General features: G+C 40.5%; 1 protein-coding gene across 20 annotated transcripts in view; it reads right to left on the bottom strand.

Moving 5' to 3' along the window:
* Positions 1–16196, bottom strand: part of POLR3G (RNA polymerase III subunit G) — a 42203-nt gene that overhangs the window by 24899 nt on the left and 1108 nt on the right. For 3 of the 20 annotated variants that reach the window (XR_012413859.1, XM_005557353.5, XM_045394010.3), the window contains exons 1-3: positions 15648–16171; positions 4687–4846; positions 2219–2348 (exon numbers count right to left, since the gene is read on the bottom strand). Coding sequence is in view for 17 of the 20 variants with exons in the window: in XM_005557353.5 (XP_005557410.1) it covers positions 2219–2348; positions 4687–4803 (247 nt within the window). In the remaining 3 variants the exon portion in view is untranslated. Of the gene's footprint in view, positions 1–2218; positions 2349–4686; positions 4847–13172; positions 13246–15105; positions 15156–15647; positions 16172–16196 lie in introns of those variants that run through there. The other 17 variants (XR_012413861.1, XM_005557357.5, XM_073993812.1 and 14 more) reach the window with 9 other exon arrangements.

Below are 16196 nucleotides of genomic sequence, written 5' to 3'. Positions count from 1 at the left end.
GGGACTACAGGCACCTGCCACCATGCCCCGCTAATTTTTGTATTTTTAGTAGAGATGGGGTTTCACCGTGTTAGCCAGGATGGTCTCGATCTTCTGACCTCGTGATCCGCTTGCCTCAGCCTCCCAAAGCGCAGGGATTACAGGCGTGAGCCACCGCGCCCCACCAACAAAATTATGTTTTTAATATCCCTGTCTAAAACACTCACATAAATGCTTTAATTATTTGATACACTTTTTTTTTTTTTTTTTTTTTTTTTTTGAGACAGAGTCTCACTCTGTTGCCCAGGTTGCAGTACAGTGACATAATCCCAGCTCACTGCAACCTCCACCTCCCCGGTTCAAACGATTCTCCTGCCTCAGCTTCCTGAGAAGCTGGAATTACAGGCACGGGCCACCACGCCTGGCTAATCTTTGTATTTTTAATAGAGACAGGGTTTCCCCATGTTGGCCAGGTTGGTCTCAAACTCCTGACCTCAGGTGATGCGCCTGCCTCAGCCTCCCAATGTGCTAGGATTACAAGAGTAAGCCACTGTGCCTGGTCTAATTTGATGTACTTTTAAATTAGACATGTGTTTTAATAACAACCACATTCAGCTAAGTAAATCTGTACCATAGAGAAAAGATCAATTTTAAAAGCACTAAAGTATACCCTGCGTTACTATTTTTTCTAGTAAGAATGAATACTGATTAGTTCATTTGGTCTTTTTGAAATCTTTAAAATGAAAAGTTTTATTTTAGAACTCAAACAGATGAAAGCATACAACATATTCATGGAAGTTAAAAATTTCAGTATTAGGCTAGGCGCGGTGGCTCACGTCTGTCTGTAATCCCAGCACTTTGGGTGGCTGATGCGGGCAGACTACTTGAGGTCAGGAGTTCCAGACCAGCCTGGCCAACATGGTGAAACGTCTCTATTAAAAATATCAAAATTAGCTGGGCACGGTATTTCGCGTCTATAATTCCAGCTACTCAGGAGGCTGAGATGTCAGAATCACTTGAACCCAGGAGGCAGAGGTTGCAGTGAGTCGAGATTGCACCACTGCACTCCAGCCTGGGTGAGAAGAGTGAGACTCCATTCTATTACAAAAAAAACCAAAAACAATTAAGTATTTTTGAGATAAAATATCTCTTATCAAACCATTATATAACTCAAAGCAGCTATGTTTTGAGAATTAAAAGAATTTGTCTAAAATGCTTCTTATAATTATAAGCACATGCTAAGATCATTACACAAGGCTTCCTTTTTTGACTCAGCCAATTCAAACTATTCTAGAGAGAGGAAAAATGGAATGTATTTTTAATACTAATAGAATGAGATGACACTATTAATTTCTCATGTTTTAATGATGTTGTTTTGAGAACTCAAAGATGGTATCAGTCTCTCTAATTTCAACAATCAAGGGCAGAAAGTGAAAAATCAATATAGTACTGCTGTGCTAAATAGCTAAGCAGGAATCGTTTCCTTTCCTATAAAACCACTTCCCACTTCTAGTCTGAGACTGTTGAGCCCTCTCCAACTATAATGTTCCCTTTCTTCACTAAGCAGCACTAATGAACACATATTTTACATCATATCAAATACCTGAATGAAAAACCAAACAAAATCAAGTCTTAAAAATTTTTTTAACCTAAATATTAAATAATTGGAGACATGCATAAAGGTTTATGTATAATAATAATCACAGCATTATATATACAAGCAAAAAACTGGAAATAATCTTTAAAAAGCAGGAAATTAGTTACAATTAATATTATATCCACAGAGTGGACTACCAGTCATTAAAAGTCATGTTTGCCAAGAATAATAAGGATATGTGAAAATGCTAATACGCTACTGATTGAAAAAAGATACAAAGTAATATGAATCTAATTTTGTAAAGAGAATATGCATGCATAAGAAAAAATCTGGACTATATAACAAAATATTAATAGTGGTTCTCTAGACATAAGCATGGGTAATTTTTACTTTTCAAAATTTTCCTGTTTTTCATAATTTTCACTGAACATATAAAATTATTGTGAAAGCTATTTCTAAAAATAAAATATCAAAGTTTAAAGTATTTTTTCTGTTAAAGCAACATAAATATGCTTTTTCAAAGTGGTTGATAATTTTTTATTGAATAGAATCAATCAACATTCAATGATTATATATCTTGTGCTTAAACACTGTTTCATCTGTACACATTAAGACACATAATCAAAGACTCCAATACGGTACCTTGTCTTTCTTCAGGTGTTTCAATAAAATAAGGCATTCTTTTCATTGTTTCTCTCAACTCCTGTTTCAAAGCCAGCATATATTCTTCACCTTCTCCTGTTTTCAGTGGCACTGGTTTATAATCTGTATCCTGTTTAAATTAAGACACAAAGGGTTTTTTTCAAATCAATTATGTATTCTAATATCCCTTTTATCTGTATTGTAGAAAAGAGCAGTTTTATTGAAATACTGTGTTTTACAGGCACTAAGTTTTACAATCAACTTAAAAGATGAACTTCTGTAGTCTATTTAACCTGTTAACCCATTTCCTACTTTGCTCTCATATTAGAGGTAAAAAAGACGCATAATTTTCCTATTGGCCCTGAAAACTACACCAATAATCATTTTGTCATACAGTCTGTTGACCTATGTGATTATCTACTTTAAGGATTAAGATACCAGGCCAGGCGCGGTGGCTCACGCCTGTAATCCCAGCACTTTGGGAGGCCGAGGAGGCGGATCACAAGGTCAGGAGATCGAGACCATCCTGGCTAACACGGTGAAACCCCGTCTCTACTAAAAATACAAAGAAAAAAAAATTAGCCAGGTGTGGTGGTGGACACCTGTAATCCCAGCTACTCGGGAGGCTGAGGCAGGAGAATGGCGTGAACCCAGGAGGCGAAGCTTGCAGTGAGCCAAGATCGTGCCACTGCACTCCAGCCTGGGTGACAGAGCGAGAGTCCGTCTCACCAAAAAAAAAAAAAAAAAAAAAATTAACATACCAAAAAAAAAAAGAAAAAGAAAAAGAAAAACTAAGGTACCCAAATGAGGGCAGCTGCTTTAGGTCCTTATTAACCTCAACTAGTGGTGGTGTTATTGGGAAAAAATAAATAAAAAAGCAGCAGCTATAATTTAGTATATGGTTACTATGATATATTCAATATCCAATATCCATTATCTCATTGAAAGGACTACCAATATTTCTCCTTTTACAGTGAAGAAATTGAGAAGTGAATAATTTATAAGCCCATAGAATGAATAAATGGCAAGATAGAGTTTGAAGCTGCATTTCAAGTTTTTAAAATTATACACACATATACATATACACAAATATGCATTTGTATGTGTGTATATATTTACACAAATATATTCATTAACAAGGGGATCTCCAGGGTACATAGTAAAGACATTTCTGGTTTCAGAGAATAAAGATAAGGTACATTCTCAAAATTTGATTAGGAATATATACATTCATGCTGCAACTACTTATTGAGTACCCAACATGGTTAGACTATAGAAGATACCATGATAAACAAGTCAAAGTCCCTGCCCACAGGGAACTTACATTCTAGGAGAGAAACACACAACAAATTAGTAAACAAATGAGGTGACATACAATTTCACATAGTGATAAATGACATAAAAATAAACGAAGGTGGGTAAAGGCAAAGTGACTGACAGTGCAGGGAGGATGGAGGTGCAGTCTACACAGGGTGAGCACGCGTGGCCTCTTGGGGAAGTCACATTTGAGTAGAGATTGGGATAAAATCAGGGAGCTATCCATGCAAAGAGAAGAGATGGTAGGGAACCAGCAGGCCCAAAGGCCTGAGGACACAAGGAGGCCCGCGTAGCTGGGGAATGAGAAGGACAGTGGTAGAAAGAGTCAGAGAGACATCAGAACGGAGAGATCAGGAAGAGCCTTTTACCCAGTAGTAAGGAATTTTAATTTCATTCCAAGCATAAAGAAATACTATGTACTAACATCCCCAGTGTTTAGAAGTAATCTCACATATGGAAAAGAGCTTGTTTTAAAAATCACTGTAAAGTGACATTATGCCAATACCTGAGATATTTGTCTTTGTTTTTATGCTGCGCTGAATATCAAAAAGGTAAAATATCAACAGCAAAAAGCGGAGACCCCTTGTGTGTGAGATATCTAGATCCCTGGATACATTCTAAACTAAACATAAAGTGAAAACATTACATATTATGCAAATTTAGCTTGCAGCATACTCACTAAATTTTAAAACAACACTAAAATAAGCAAAAAAAGTTCAGTGGGGGACAAAGTCAAGTGGCATACTAAGGAGCAAACTTAAGTTCTATAGATACAAGACGAGAAGAAAATCATTAAGTGAAGGTGCGGTAGGGTGGGAACTTAGAACCATTATAAAACCTAATGACTTTTAAAACTATTATTTTCATACTGGAATTTATCAGTAACACCAACAGGAGTTGTAAGAATTGAAAACTAATTCTTTACTGGTTCACATAGTACTAAATATATTAATAGAAAGATGTATACAGTTTTGTTTTCTTTATTTTAAGAAAGCAGATCATGAAAATATTTAAAGGTAAGTGAAACACACTCTCCTTTACTTTCTTATACTTGAGGATACTATAATCATATATCAAGTCCTATATAGAATTTAATATTCTCTGAAAAATGAAAAAACACACTATGAGAATTCAACAGTTCATATACTTACAGGAAATAGTGGGGGTGGTTTCAACACTACATCAGGTAACTTTTCGCCTTTGCTAAATCCAACAGCCTCAATATTAAAGGTATAAGCAGCACGTCCTCTTCCTTTATTCCCAGCCATCAGAAATAGTTATACCAGATGAGTAGCCAAATTCTGAAAGGCACTATTAATGATTAAGATTTACTGGATCACACATAAAAAAGAAATCAACACTTTAAAGCAAAATATAAAACTGCATCCCTTAAGTAGCATAGTTGATTTAAAATACTTTTGGAAAGCAAAACATGGAGAAATAAACATTTGACAAGTAACTGTTGAATTTCTCACACACACACATCTTTGGCAGGTAAGATAATGATGGCTTCAACTCCCTCACCCACTACTACTGTCCCACATCCAGACTGATGAGGAGAAGAAATCTTTCTTTTTCATATCAACATAAAAACATAAAAAAAAAAAATCTTTCTTTTTCACATCATCATTAGTCATATATACTTTAAGACTTTAAATGATTTATCTTAGCATGTGAGTGTTAGGAAGAATCCCTGAGATCTAGTCTAATGTCTCCCTTTTAGAAATGGGAATGGTCGTTTGATGAGACTCGAAAGAAGCCTGTCCAAGAAAAAAAAATTCAGAGGAAAACAGCTGAAATCATTAAAGTTACGATAAACCTGTACTCTTCAATTTTGGGGACAGGAGTGACATCATACATGCAAGTTGTAATGAACTTTTGAATCCTCTGATTATACTATGAGAACTGAGCTGGCAATGTAAAAACAGGGTTCCCTACGCTAGAGTTCTTCCAATAGAAGTCTGCATTCAACTGTAGTGATGATTATAATGCACACTCTTTACATCTCTTTTCCCGCTGATAATACTGAGCCTCATTTAAGCCTGTGAACCCAAGACAGAAACTATATGTCCTCCAGTCCACCTGGAGGAAGTCAGAGGAGTGGCTTTGGTTTTGGCTCCATCAGCTCAGTCTCATTTCTGAATCCACTCACTCTCACTTGCCCTCCTTACAAAATTATGCAAGTCACAGTACTTCACACAGCTGCTCTACTCTTCACCAGGGTTTCTTGCCTCGTCATTAATGTCACCCCTCTTAGTCTGCCACATTAATGGTGAAGGAACACCACCTAAAACCAACAAGGTGCTACTTCTTTATATCAATTTTACTGTCTACAATTTGAATATACGCAGTTCTTTGGACCAAAAGGCTGAAAACTCCCAGCTCACTTTATCACAGGGCCAACACTACAAAGCAAGCGCCTCTCAGTTCTCAACCCTGGCTGCCATTAGAATCACTTAGGTAGCTTAAAAACCTAGAGCAATGGTTCTCAAAGAGTGCTGTCTGCAGCAGCATCACTCAGAACTTGGTAGAAATGCAAACTGTGAGTTCCACCACAGACCTAAAGAAAAAAGAAACTGTGGGTGAGCCCAGTACTGGTGTTTTAAGAAGCCTTCCAGATAATTCTTATGTATGCTAAGTTCTGAGAATCACTGAACTGAACCAATCAATCCAGATCTCTTGGGGTGAGGATTGGGCAAGAGTCAGTTTTAGAAGCTTCCCAGGTGATTCTAACAGCAAATGTTAAGAGTATTGAGAGAACCGTTCTGGTGGAAGTCTTAGCAACTAAGTAGTAGTTGAGTTAAAATACACATGTAGAATCAAGGACTTCATAGGTCTCATCTTTGAGGTTTAAAATTATACAAACTAGCCTTAGCAACTTAAAAATATTTGCCTTAAAGGTGAGATAACTGTAACTGCTGTAAATCTACGTAACACTCAGGATGTGGCAGTCCAAGTTTTAATTCATTTACAAGGAATAGCAGTAACAAGGCACTGCACTTTTAGACAGCCAATTTAATTTTTTAAATTATTTATTTATTTATTTTTTCAGATGAAGTCTTGCTCCGTCACCCAGGTGGCACAATTGTGGCTCACTGTAACCTCCCTCCCTTGCTTAAGTGATTCTCCTGTCTCAGCCTCCTAAGTAGCTGGGATTACAGGACTTATTTTTGAATTTTTTTAGGAGAGACGGGGTTTCACCATGTTGGCCAGCTTGGTCTCAAACTCCTGACCTCAAGTGATCCGCCTGACTCAGCCTTCCAAAGTGCTAGGATTATAGGCATGAGCCACGGCGCCCAGCCAATGACACACTGCCAATGATGGCCAATTTTAATGTCCTTCTACATTTAAGGCCCCAGAAGCAAATCATATATTCAACATCTTTTTGTAATGAAACATTGTTTCCTGTTTTCTGTGAATTACCCAAGTAGAATATATGGCATTTGATTTGACATAATGGCTATGATACTGAGAACATTTTCAGATATGATTTTGTAACTGCCCAAGGGGTTCACCATGCCTGTTGTCTGGACAGAGCTGATTTATCAAGACAGGGGAATTGCAATATAGAAAGAGTAATTCACACAGAGCTGGCTGTGCAGGAGACCAGAGTTTTATTACTCCTTAAATCAGTCTCCCCGAAAACTTGGAGATTTTTTTGAGATGGAGTGTCACTCTTGTTGCCCAGGGTGGAGTGTAATGGTGCGGTCTCAGCTCACTGCAACCTCCACCTCCCAGGTTCAAGCAATTCTCCTGCCTCAGCCTCCCGAGTAGTTGAGATTACAGGCATGCACCACCATGCCTATCTAATTTTATATTTTTAGTAGAGACGGGGTTTCTTCATGTTGGTCAGGCTGGTCTTGAACTCTTGACTTCAGGTGATCCACCTGCTTTGGCTTCCCAAAGTGTTGGGACTACAGGAGTGAGCCACTGCGCCTGGCTGGAGATGAGAGATTTTAAGGTTAATTTGGTGGGTAGGGGGCCAGTGAATTGGAAGTGCAGATTGGTTGGCTCCGGGATGAAATCATAGGAAGTCAAAGCTGTTCTCTTCTGCGGAGTCCGTTCCTGGGTGGAGGCCACAAGATCAGAAGAGTCAGTTAATCACTCTGGGTAGTGCCCCCTGATCCATCAACGGCAGGGTCTGCAAAATATTTCAAGCACTGATCTTCGGTTTAGGGAGGGTCAGAATCTTGTAGCCTCCAGCTGCATGACTCCTAAACTATAATTTCTAATCTTGTGAATAATTTCTTAGTCCTACAATGGCAGTCTAGTCCCCAAGCAAGGAGGAGGTTTGTTTTGGGAAAGTCTGTTACCATCTTTGTTTTAAACCATAAACTAAGTTCCTCCCAAAGTTAGTTCAGTCTATGCCCAGGAATGAACAAGGACAGCTTAAAGGTTAGAAGGAAGATGGAGTCACAGTTAGTTTAGATCTCTTTCGCTGTTTCAGTCATAATTTTGCAAAGGTGGTTTCACGCCCAAGAATGAACAAGGACAGTTTAGAGGTTAGAAGCAAGATGGGATCAGTTAGGTCTGATATCTTTCACTGTCATAATTTTCTCAGTTATGATTTTTGCAAAGTTGGTTTCAATCCCTCCCTTTGGGTTTCATAGTTTTACATTATTCATTTTGTAAATTTATCCTTGCAGGCCTCCATATTTGAGTTTTCCTTCATAGCTGCTTGAACACTAAAAGTTGATTTATCATCTTTAATGCTGCCATTTTAAACTACAACTCCATGCCTTTTTTTAATACTTACATTTACTATACTTACATACACAAAAGTCAGTATACTAAATCCCCATATACCCACTACTCAGCTTCAAAATTATCAGTATATGACTATTGTACTTTATACTTTTCTACTCCCATGCTTCAGATTGTTTTAAACTCTTCAGTATGTATCTTCTCTGAGAGTTAAGGGCTTTTAAAAAAAATCACAATAACATTGCATCTATAATTTTAACAATAACTCTATACCATCCTCTTATATAGAACATTCACATTTTTTACTTATCACATAAATGTTTTTACAGTTAATTTGTTCAAATCAAGATATAAAAAATACATGACATTTTACTTTCTTTTAAACTGTAATCGTTTTCCTTTTTTTTCTTTTTTCTGTCTATTTGTCTAAAAAACTAGGTCAGTGCCCTGTACAATGCTTCTTAAACTTTAGGTACAAGAGAATTACCTAGGAATCTTGTTAAAATGCAGATTTTGAATCAGTTAGCCGCAGACAGAATCTGAGAATTTGCATTTTTATCAAGGTCTCAGGAGACATCAACTGATTTGTAAACCATACTTTGAAAGTAGCAAAGCTATACAATTTCCCGTATTCTGGATTTGACTGATTTATACCTGAGATATGGTTTAACATATTCCTCTATTCACTGGGTGTATTTCCAATAAACAGGTAAACTAGAGGCTTAGATTAGGGTTTGATTTTCTTTTTTTTCAAGAATACTTAAAAGGATGCTCTCTCTTTCCTTCTGCATTATATCACGATGAACATAAAGTCTCCCTCTTGGTATTGATCAGGCTGGTCATGGGTTCAGGTGTTGGTCTATTTCATTAAGTATAAAGCGTCCATCAGTTTTCACCTAATGATTTTAGCAGTCACTGATGATCACCACCTACATCCATTTTTCCATTATGAATTGCAAAATGGTGGTATACAAATTTTATCATTCTTTCTGTTTTATTAATTGGAATTCCACCAGGAATCAATTTCTCTTATCTATTATTTAGTTACCTTAAAATAAAGTTCATACAGTAACTGTATTTATTTTAAGAGCCAAGCTTATTCCAGCTCTCTACATTAAAAAAGCAGGAAAATATCCAAATGGACTTGTTTCAACTGCTGAGTCACTAAGACATATGCTGAGCCTAGAGAAAGCGTATCTCCCAAGTATCCAAACTGCTGAGCAGAAGGGGTCACACCTTTCACTCTAAGAAACAATTACAAGAGCCCACTAGCCCTACTCAAAACCACTGGGCTGCACTCCAGTCCAGGATCTGCCACTACTTAAAGATTAAAAACAATTCCAGGTAAAGTTTACCAGACTTTCCTGATCATGAGAATTTACCGGAGGATCTGCTAAACACACAGTCCTAGGCTTTCTTCAAGCCCTCAAACCTACTATACTAGAATCTTTGGAGGTGGGCCCTGGAAAAGTTTGGAAAACTCACTCTAAAAAAAGAGGATACCAGCTAGCACGGCTTCATGGAATAGCTCTTGAAAAATAACAAACTTTACTGATTCTAAATTTCCATTTTTAATCAAGCAATCTTTGGGTGTATGAATTGCTATCATTAGCGAATGTACCACCCTTGACAGAAAAGTTTCCTAGTTTGTTGACACATTTAATAATTATATGGCATTCCAGTCTACAAACCTATCTCTTTAAGTTTAGTTTTCATGAATTCATTCCCCTGTACACAGAGGAGCTGATAAATTCATTTTCTTCTCCTGCAGAGCTCAGAGAGAGTCCCTGGATCCTGGTAAATACATCATGAAAGAAACGACCTACAAGTGAGACTGTGGTTGAGTTAACTCACACTGCCTCATTCCTTTTTCAATACATCAAACTCTTGAATAAAAAAAAAAACTCTTGAGTTCTAGTGCTTTCTATATTTCCTCATGTTCCAAATCTTTCTCTACTTCATATGGCCCAATTTCACTGAGTCACTCATTCAACCAATATTGAGCATTCTAGGCACTGTGCTAGGAGCCAGAGAGCACTGATCAATGCCTTCCTTCTAAATGTCACTTTCTTTGCAATTTCTGTACCATAATCCAGCTCAGTCCTTTTTCACCTCACTTCTGATTAACTGCAAACTTTGTGGTATCCCTTGTTCTTCCTGTTTAATTTATGGCTCCACATTACTCATTCTAAAGCACAGTTTTAATTCTGCTACTCTCTTCATCTTCCCTCTTCGCTAATTGAATTAAATCCAAACTCCCTATTTACTCAGAGCCCTTTTAAGATGGTTGCACCCTATTTTCCTGACTCACTATAGTCATTTCTTGAATACCAGTCTTTCCCTCTGCCTCCCTGACTTGCTACATCCCCTTTTACCATAAAAGCCAGTTTAAGTCCCCAGCAACCACAACAGTCACTTCATCCCACATTGCTCTTGGAAAGATCCTCCTGTTAAAACACATAGATTAAAAAAAAAAAAAAAAAAAAAATCAGGTGATACATGTTACCACACTCATCAGTTTTTAAAGAAATAAAGAGAATACCACTTTTGGGAAATGGACCTTCTCCAAAGGAGAGGAGTTTCACCTACGTTTTTAGTTTGTTGTTTGTTTGTTTCCCTCCCCCGGCCCGCCCCTCGAAATGTAGTCTCTGTCGCCCAGGCTGCAGTGCATTGGCGCGATCTCGGCTCACTGCAACCTCCACCTCCCAGGTTCAAGCAATTCTTCTGCCTCAGCCTCCAGTGTAGCTGGGATTACTGGTGCCCGCCACCAAACCCGGCTAATTTTTGTATTTTTAGTAGAGATACGGTTTCACCATGTTGACAAAGCTACTCTTGAACTCCTGGCCTTAGGTGATGTGCCTTCCTCAGCCTCCCAACGTGCTGGGATTACAGGCATAAACCACTGCACCTGGCTGTTTGTTGGTTCTGACTGTGTTAAGTAGAGATTTTATCCTCCCTACTGTCTATTAAGTAGAGATTTTATCCTCCCTACTGTCTAGCACAGTGCTTCCTATATAGCAACAACTCCACAATTAATGTCAAGCTTACCCTATTTGTGCACTGTGATTTGAGGAGCAAATCTACCCACAGAAGTACAATTCAGTTAGCCCATTATTAAGGCTTTTTTCCCCCTTTCTTTGAGTGGGACCTACCTGCACACTGGAATCACTGGGAGGTTTTAAAGAAAAGAAAACCCAGGATTCACCCCAGAACAATAAAATCAGAAGCTCTAGAGGTACTATTTAAGCATCAGGACTTTTTAAAGCATTCCAGGAGATTACAGTGTGCAACCCAAATTAAGAACCACTGCATTTTTAGTAGAGACGGGGTTTCATCATGTTGGCCAGGATGACCTCGATCTCTTGATCTCCTGATCTGCCCGCCTCGGCCTCCCAAAGTGCTGGGATTACAGGCTTAGCTGGGCATGGTAGTACACGCCTGTAGTCCCAGCTATTCAGAAGGCTGAGGCAGGAGAATCACTTGAATCCGGGAGGTGGAGATGGCAGTGAGCTGAGATTGCGCCGCTGAACTCCAGCCTGGGTGACAGAGTGAGACTCCCTCTCAAAAAAAAATAAATAAATCCGGGCACGGTGGCTCACGCCTGTAATCCCAGCACTTTGGGAGGCCGAGGAGGGTGGATCACGAGGTCAGGAGATCAAGACCATCCTGGCTAACACGGTGAAACCCCGTCTCTACTAAAAATACAAAAAATTAGCCGGGCGTGGTGGCGGGCGGCTGTAGTCCCAGCTACTTGGGAGGCTGAGGCAGGAGAACGGCGTGAACCCGGGAGGTGGAGCTTGCAGTGAGCCCAGATCACACCACTGCACTCCAGCCTGGGTGACAGAGCAAGACTCTGTCTCAAAAAAAAAAAGAACCACTGCAGATTAAACCTCCCATTTTACAGAAAAGGAAAGTGACACCCTAAGCGGTTACTTGATTACCTAAGGATGCAAAGCTAATTCCTAACAAAAGCAGGACAGCTTTAAGGCCTCAGAAAACCTTTCCACTATTCTTTCATTTGCATTACACTTCAGGAAGCATAGTCTAGGCTGGTTAGAAGACTTTTTTAATCCCAGGGAGGTCTTTATTCAATGAAGTGAATTAATAACTGCAAAACAGACTCAATTAAAAATGTAAAATCAGTAGCATTGCCCCTTCCATTTCAGGATGTCTCCTGAAAATTCCTATTCAGAATTGTTCTGAGAGGCTTAAAAATGGGTATAGTTTAAGCATCCAAGAGATGAAATAAAAAAGTCAATTTTAATCAACTACAAAAACAACCCCTAGCAGATGCTGAGCTAATCTCTGAAATTCCTCCTAGTTCTAACATTTTATGAGTTATGATGTAACCGAAATGTCTTGTCCTCCACGTTTTACACAGTTCCTTGTATACACTGAGGCAGGAAAACAGGGTCTGGAGGCAGGGAACAAAAAGGCTGATTCACACTTCAGCTATGACAGGAAATACCCTCTTCATAGGGCATATGCCAAGTAAATGACTTTGTAACTTTACTTCATCCTCTTCGTTTACATGGTGTACACCAAGTAACTAAATGGAAACCCTAGAGGGTATTTAAACCCCCACAAATTCTGTAAGGGGACCCTTGAGCCCATATGCTCCACCCACTCCTTCACTGGAGTGTACTTTCATTTTCAACAAATATCTGCTTTCGTTGCTTCATTCTTTCTTTGCTTTGTGCATTTTGTCCAATTCTTTGTTCAAGATGCCAAGAACCTGGACACCCTCCACCAGTAACAACATCAGCTCCATCAATAAATGCACAAACAGATAGAAGCAGACACAGAAGCTAGAGGAGGCAGTGAAAGTTAAGTCACAGTATTATTCCTGATGAATGACCCCTAAATTGCTACAATCAGGATAGGTATCCTGACCTGTCTACTTCCAATCCCCCATCTAAAAGTAGAGGTTTACCAGCTCTGTTCTCTCTCCCATGTTCCGTTTCTTCCACCTCTGCTTCAGTTCAGACCCTCTCATCTTTCACCTGGACCTCTAAAACAGAACAAATAAACTTCCTGTGGCCAGACTCTCCCTTTCAATCCACTCTGCAGTCTAGGGTATCTTTCTGGAATACAAATCTTGACATGTGACTCTCCTTAAAAGAGCTTTGGAGTCTTTCTGCCTCTCACTACATGCACCCCACGCTGTGGCCAAATCAACCAGTGCATGCCTGGAGTGCCCTTCCTGCCACATCCACCTAAGCCCCAGGTTCTTTTCAGATGCCATGCAAATAACACTTTCTCCATGACAATTTCTTCCACCCTACATGGAGATAGGCCTCTCCCTTCTCTGTTTCCCAAGTACTACTCTGCTTTTAAGCCCTTTTTACAATCATGTTGTAACTGTCAGCTCTTATCTGTCTCCCAGGGAGGCTCTTCAATCCAATCAAGTATTTATTAAGCACCCTCATCATCAGGCTGTCTTCTATGAATTGGGAATACAGTAGTGAGCAAAACAAAATCTCTCCTCTCATGAAGCTCAGAGTCTGAGGTAAGAAACTGACAAAATATATTTTATAGGAAAGTCAGGAAGTGACAAGAAGAAAAATAAAGACAGGAAACATGGATGCTATTGTGGAAAAGGTGGCTGAAGAAGTCTTCTCTTATTCAGTGATATCTGAGCATAAGCCTGACAAAAGTAAAGCAAAGAGCCATGCAAAGAATTAAAAAAGGATATCCAGTGAGATGTGGGATGCAGGCAGAGGGACCTGGAAGTGTGAAAGTCTCCTTGGAAACTTATTCTCCTTTTTATGTCCCCATTACTAACCAAAGCCCGGCAAAAGGCCAATGATTATTGTGCAAATTATTGCTGAGCTCATGGCCTGGTAGAGATATCACTCCATTTCACCACTAGTGGCTCACTTCTGCCTAGAGAAAAAGTACCCAGACTACTGAGGGCCCTATATTACTCTGCTGAGAATGCCCTAAAAGTAGTCTTTTAAGGCCAGCTCAAAAGCCACTCCTCAAGAATCCCTTCCATCTGTATTCTTATTGAATCTAGTTTTTACTGTCTCTGTGGTACATACCCTGTAATGCTTTATCTTCCAAGTAATTGTGTACAGACATTATCTTCCTTCAAACTCCTGAGAATCCAGATTATGACCTTTTTACACAATTCTCTCATGAATTATCTAGCTCAGCGACTTGTGCATAAGGATAGCCCCCAACTGAGTAACCGAATAATCTCTACCAAGATTAGCAAAGTATTTAGAAAAGCTGCATGCCCACCAAAGACTTCAGGAGGGTAGCAAAAGAGCGTATACCTCTCCTTCCATGAAGGCTTATTAGTAGTTGTCACAGTAACGGTTTTCATAATTCTTTTGTAATGCTGTCTCATGAGTCTCCTTATCATTTTTCCTGGCTAAGTTGGGAGGTTAGTCAAGTTCTCAAGGGAATTTCTTAAGCCTAAATAGATGTTTCTGGCCGGGTACAGTGGCTCACGCCTGTAATCCCAGCACTTTGGGAGGCCGAGGCAGGCGGATCACTTGAGGTCAGGAGTTCAAGACCAGCCTGGTCAACATAGTGAAACCCCATTTCTACTAAAAATACAAAATTAGCCGGGTGCGGTGGCGGGCGCCTGTAATCTCAGCTCCTTGGGAGGCTGAGGCAGGAGAATCGCTTGAACCCAGGAGGCGGAGGTTGCAGTGAGACGAGATTGCGCCACTGCACTCCAGCCTGGGCAATAGAGACTCTGTCTCAAAAAAACAAAAAACAAAAAAAAAACCTAAATAGATGCTTCAATAGCTGGGAAGTGGGGAGTGGAGACAGTGACCTGATGTTAACAGAGCGGATGATTTAAGAGGCTGGCGGGGCCACACCCAGTCATTATTCACTTTTCCCGTCCTTACCAGGTGCTCCTTTTCTCTATTTGAGCCTTTCTACCAACTCGCGTTTCTCTCTTCCAAGGACAGACCAAATCAAAAAAAAAAAAAAAAGAGGGTGGATACAGAATTTTATTTTTTAGAAGAAAAGACAAACCATATTAACAACTTCCTTCCCTACGATATAAAATGCCAACAGTTACGAAAACAGATACTGAACAGTCGGTCCTTAGCTGCAATCTGCGGCAATGACTAGTGCCTCAACAAATCATAAAGTCACTGGATTTGGAAAATAACCTACTATCAGTAAGAGCATAAATACCCTTCTAACTCACTGCAAACAGTCCCAGGAGTGGAGACTGGGTAAGATCTGGAAATTCGACTTAAAAAAATTCTGAAGGGAGCAGGACAAGGAGGGGAGGTACCAAGCTATCTCCAAACACCCCTCAACCCAGAGGCGCTTTAATGAATCTCTACCCCCGACTTCCCCCACAACTTCTCCACATGCCCCTTTAACTCCCCTCTACCCTCACCACCCCTCCCAAGTCTTCGATTGCTTCCTCGGTTACCTGTTCCCTAAGTCTCGAAGCTTGGGCAAAACTCTGCAGCCGAAGCGCCGGCCGGCAAGTAAGGGGTGCTGGCAGAGAACACCGGCGCTCGAGTGCCGTTCGTTCCACCTCAGGAGAAACTCGCACCGCCCTCCACGCGGCCCCAGGACCGCGGCGTGAGCCCTACCAACTAGCCCCGCCCACTCCCTAGGCAGGCCCCACCCCCTCGGCAAAGAGCTTTTTTGCCCTTGGCAGGCTCCGTAGGCTCCGTACAACCTGCTAGGCCCCACACTTTCCGCGCCAGCTAGGAGTGCGCGCTGTGGGGAGCCAGTGGGTGGGCGGTCCTAGCGCTTCCCACCCTTGCTCCGGGCCTCTGCTGTCACACGCCCGGGGTGGCGAAAGGGTCACCACCTGAGTCTCCATTCTGCTGCAGTGGTCCCTGCGTTACAGCTCCCTCGTGGTGCGCCTGCCGAGGCTGCTGTAGCTCCTGCGCCCCCGTGCTGGTGGCGCAGTCTCTGCTTGCTGCCGACCTGGCGGGAGGGTACGAGAGCGCACGCTACTGGCAGCGTC

This window comes from Macaca fascicularis, chromosome 6 (genome assembly GCF_037993035.2).
Source record: "Macaca fascicularis isolate 582-1 chromosome 6, T2T-MFA8v1.1".
In the NCBI taxonomy this organism is placed as follows: domain Eukaryota; kingdom Metazoa; phylum Chordata; class Mammalia; order Primates; family Cercopithecidae; genus Macaca; species Macaca fascicularis.
Note: the sequence above shows the minus strand (reverse complement) of the source record. Positions and strands in the feature narration are given on the sequence as shown.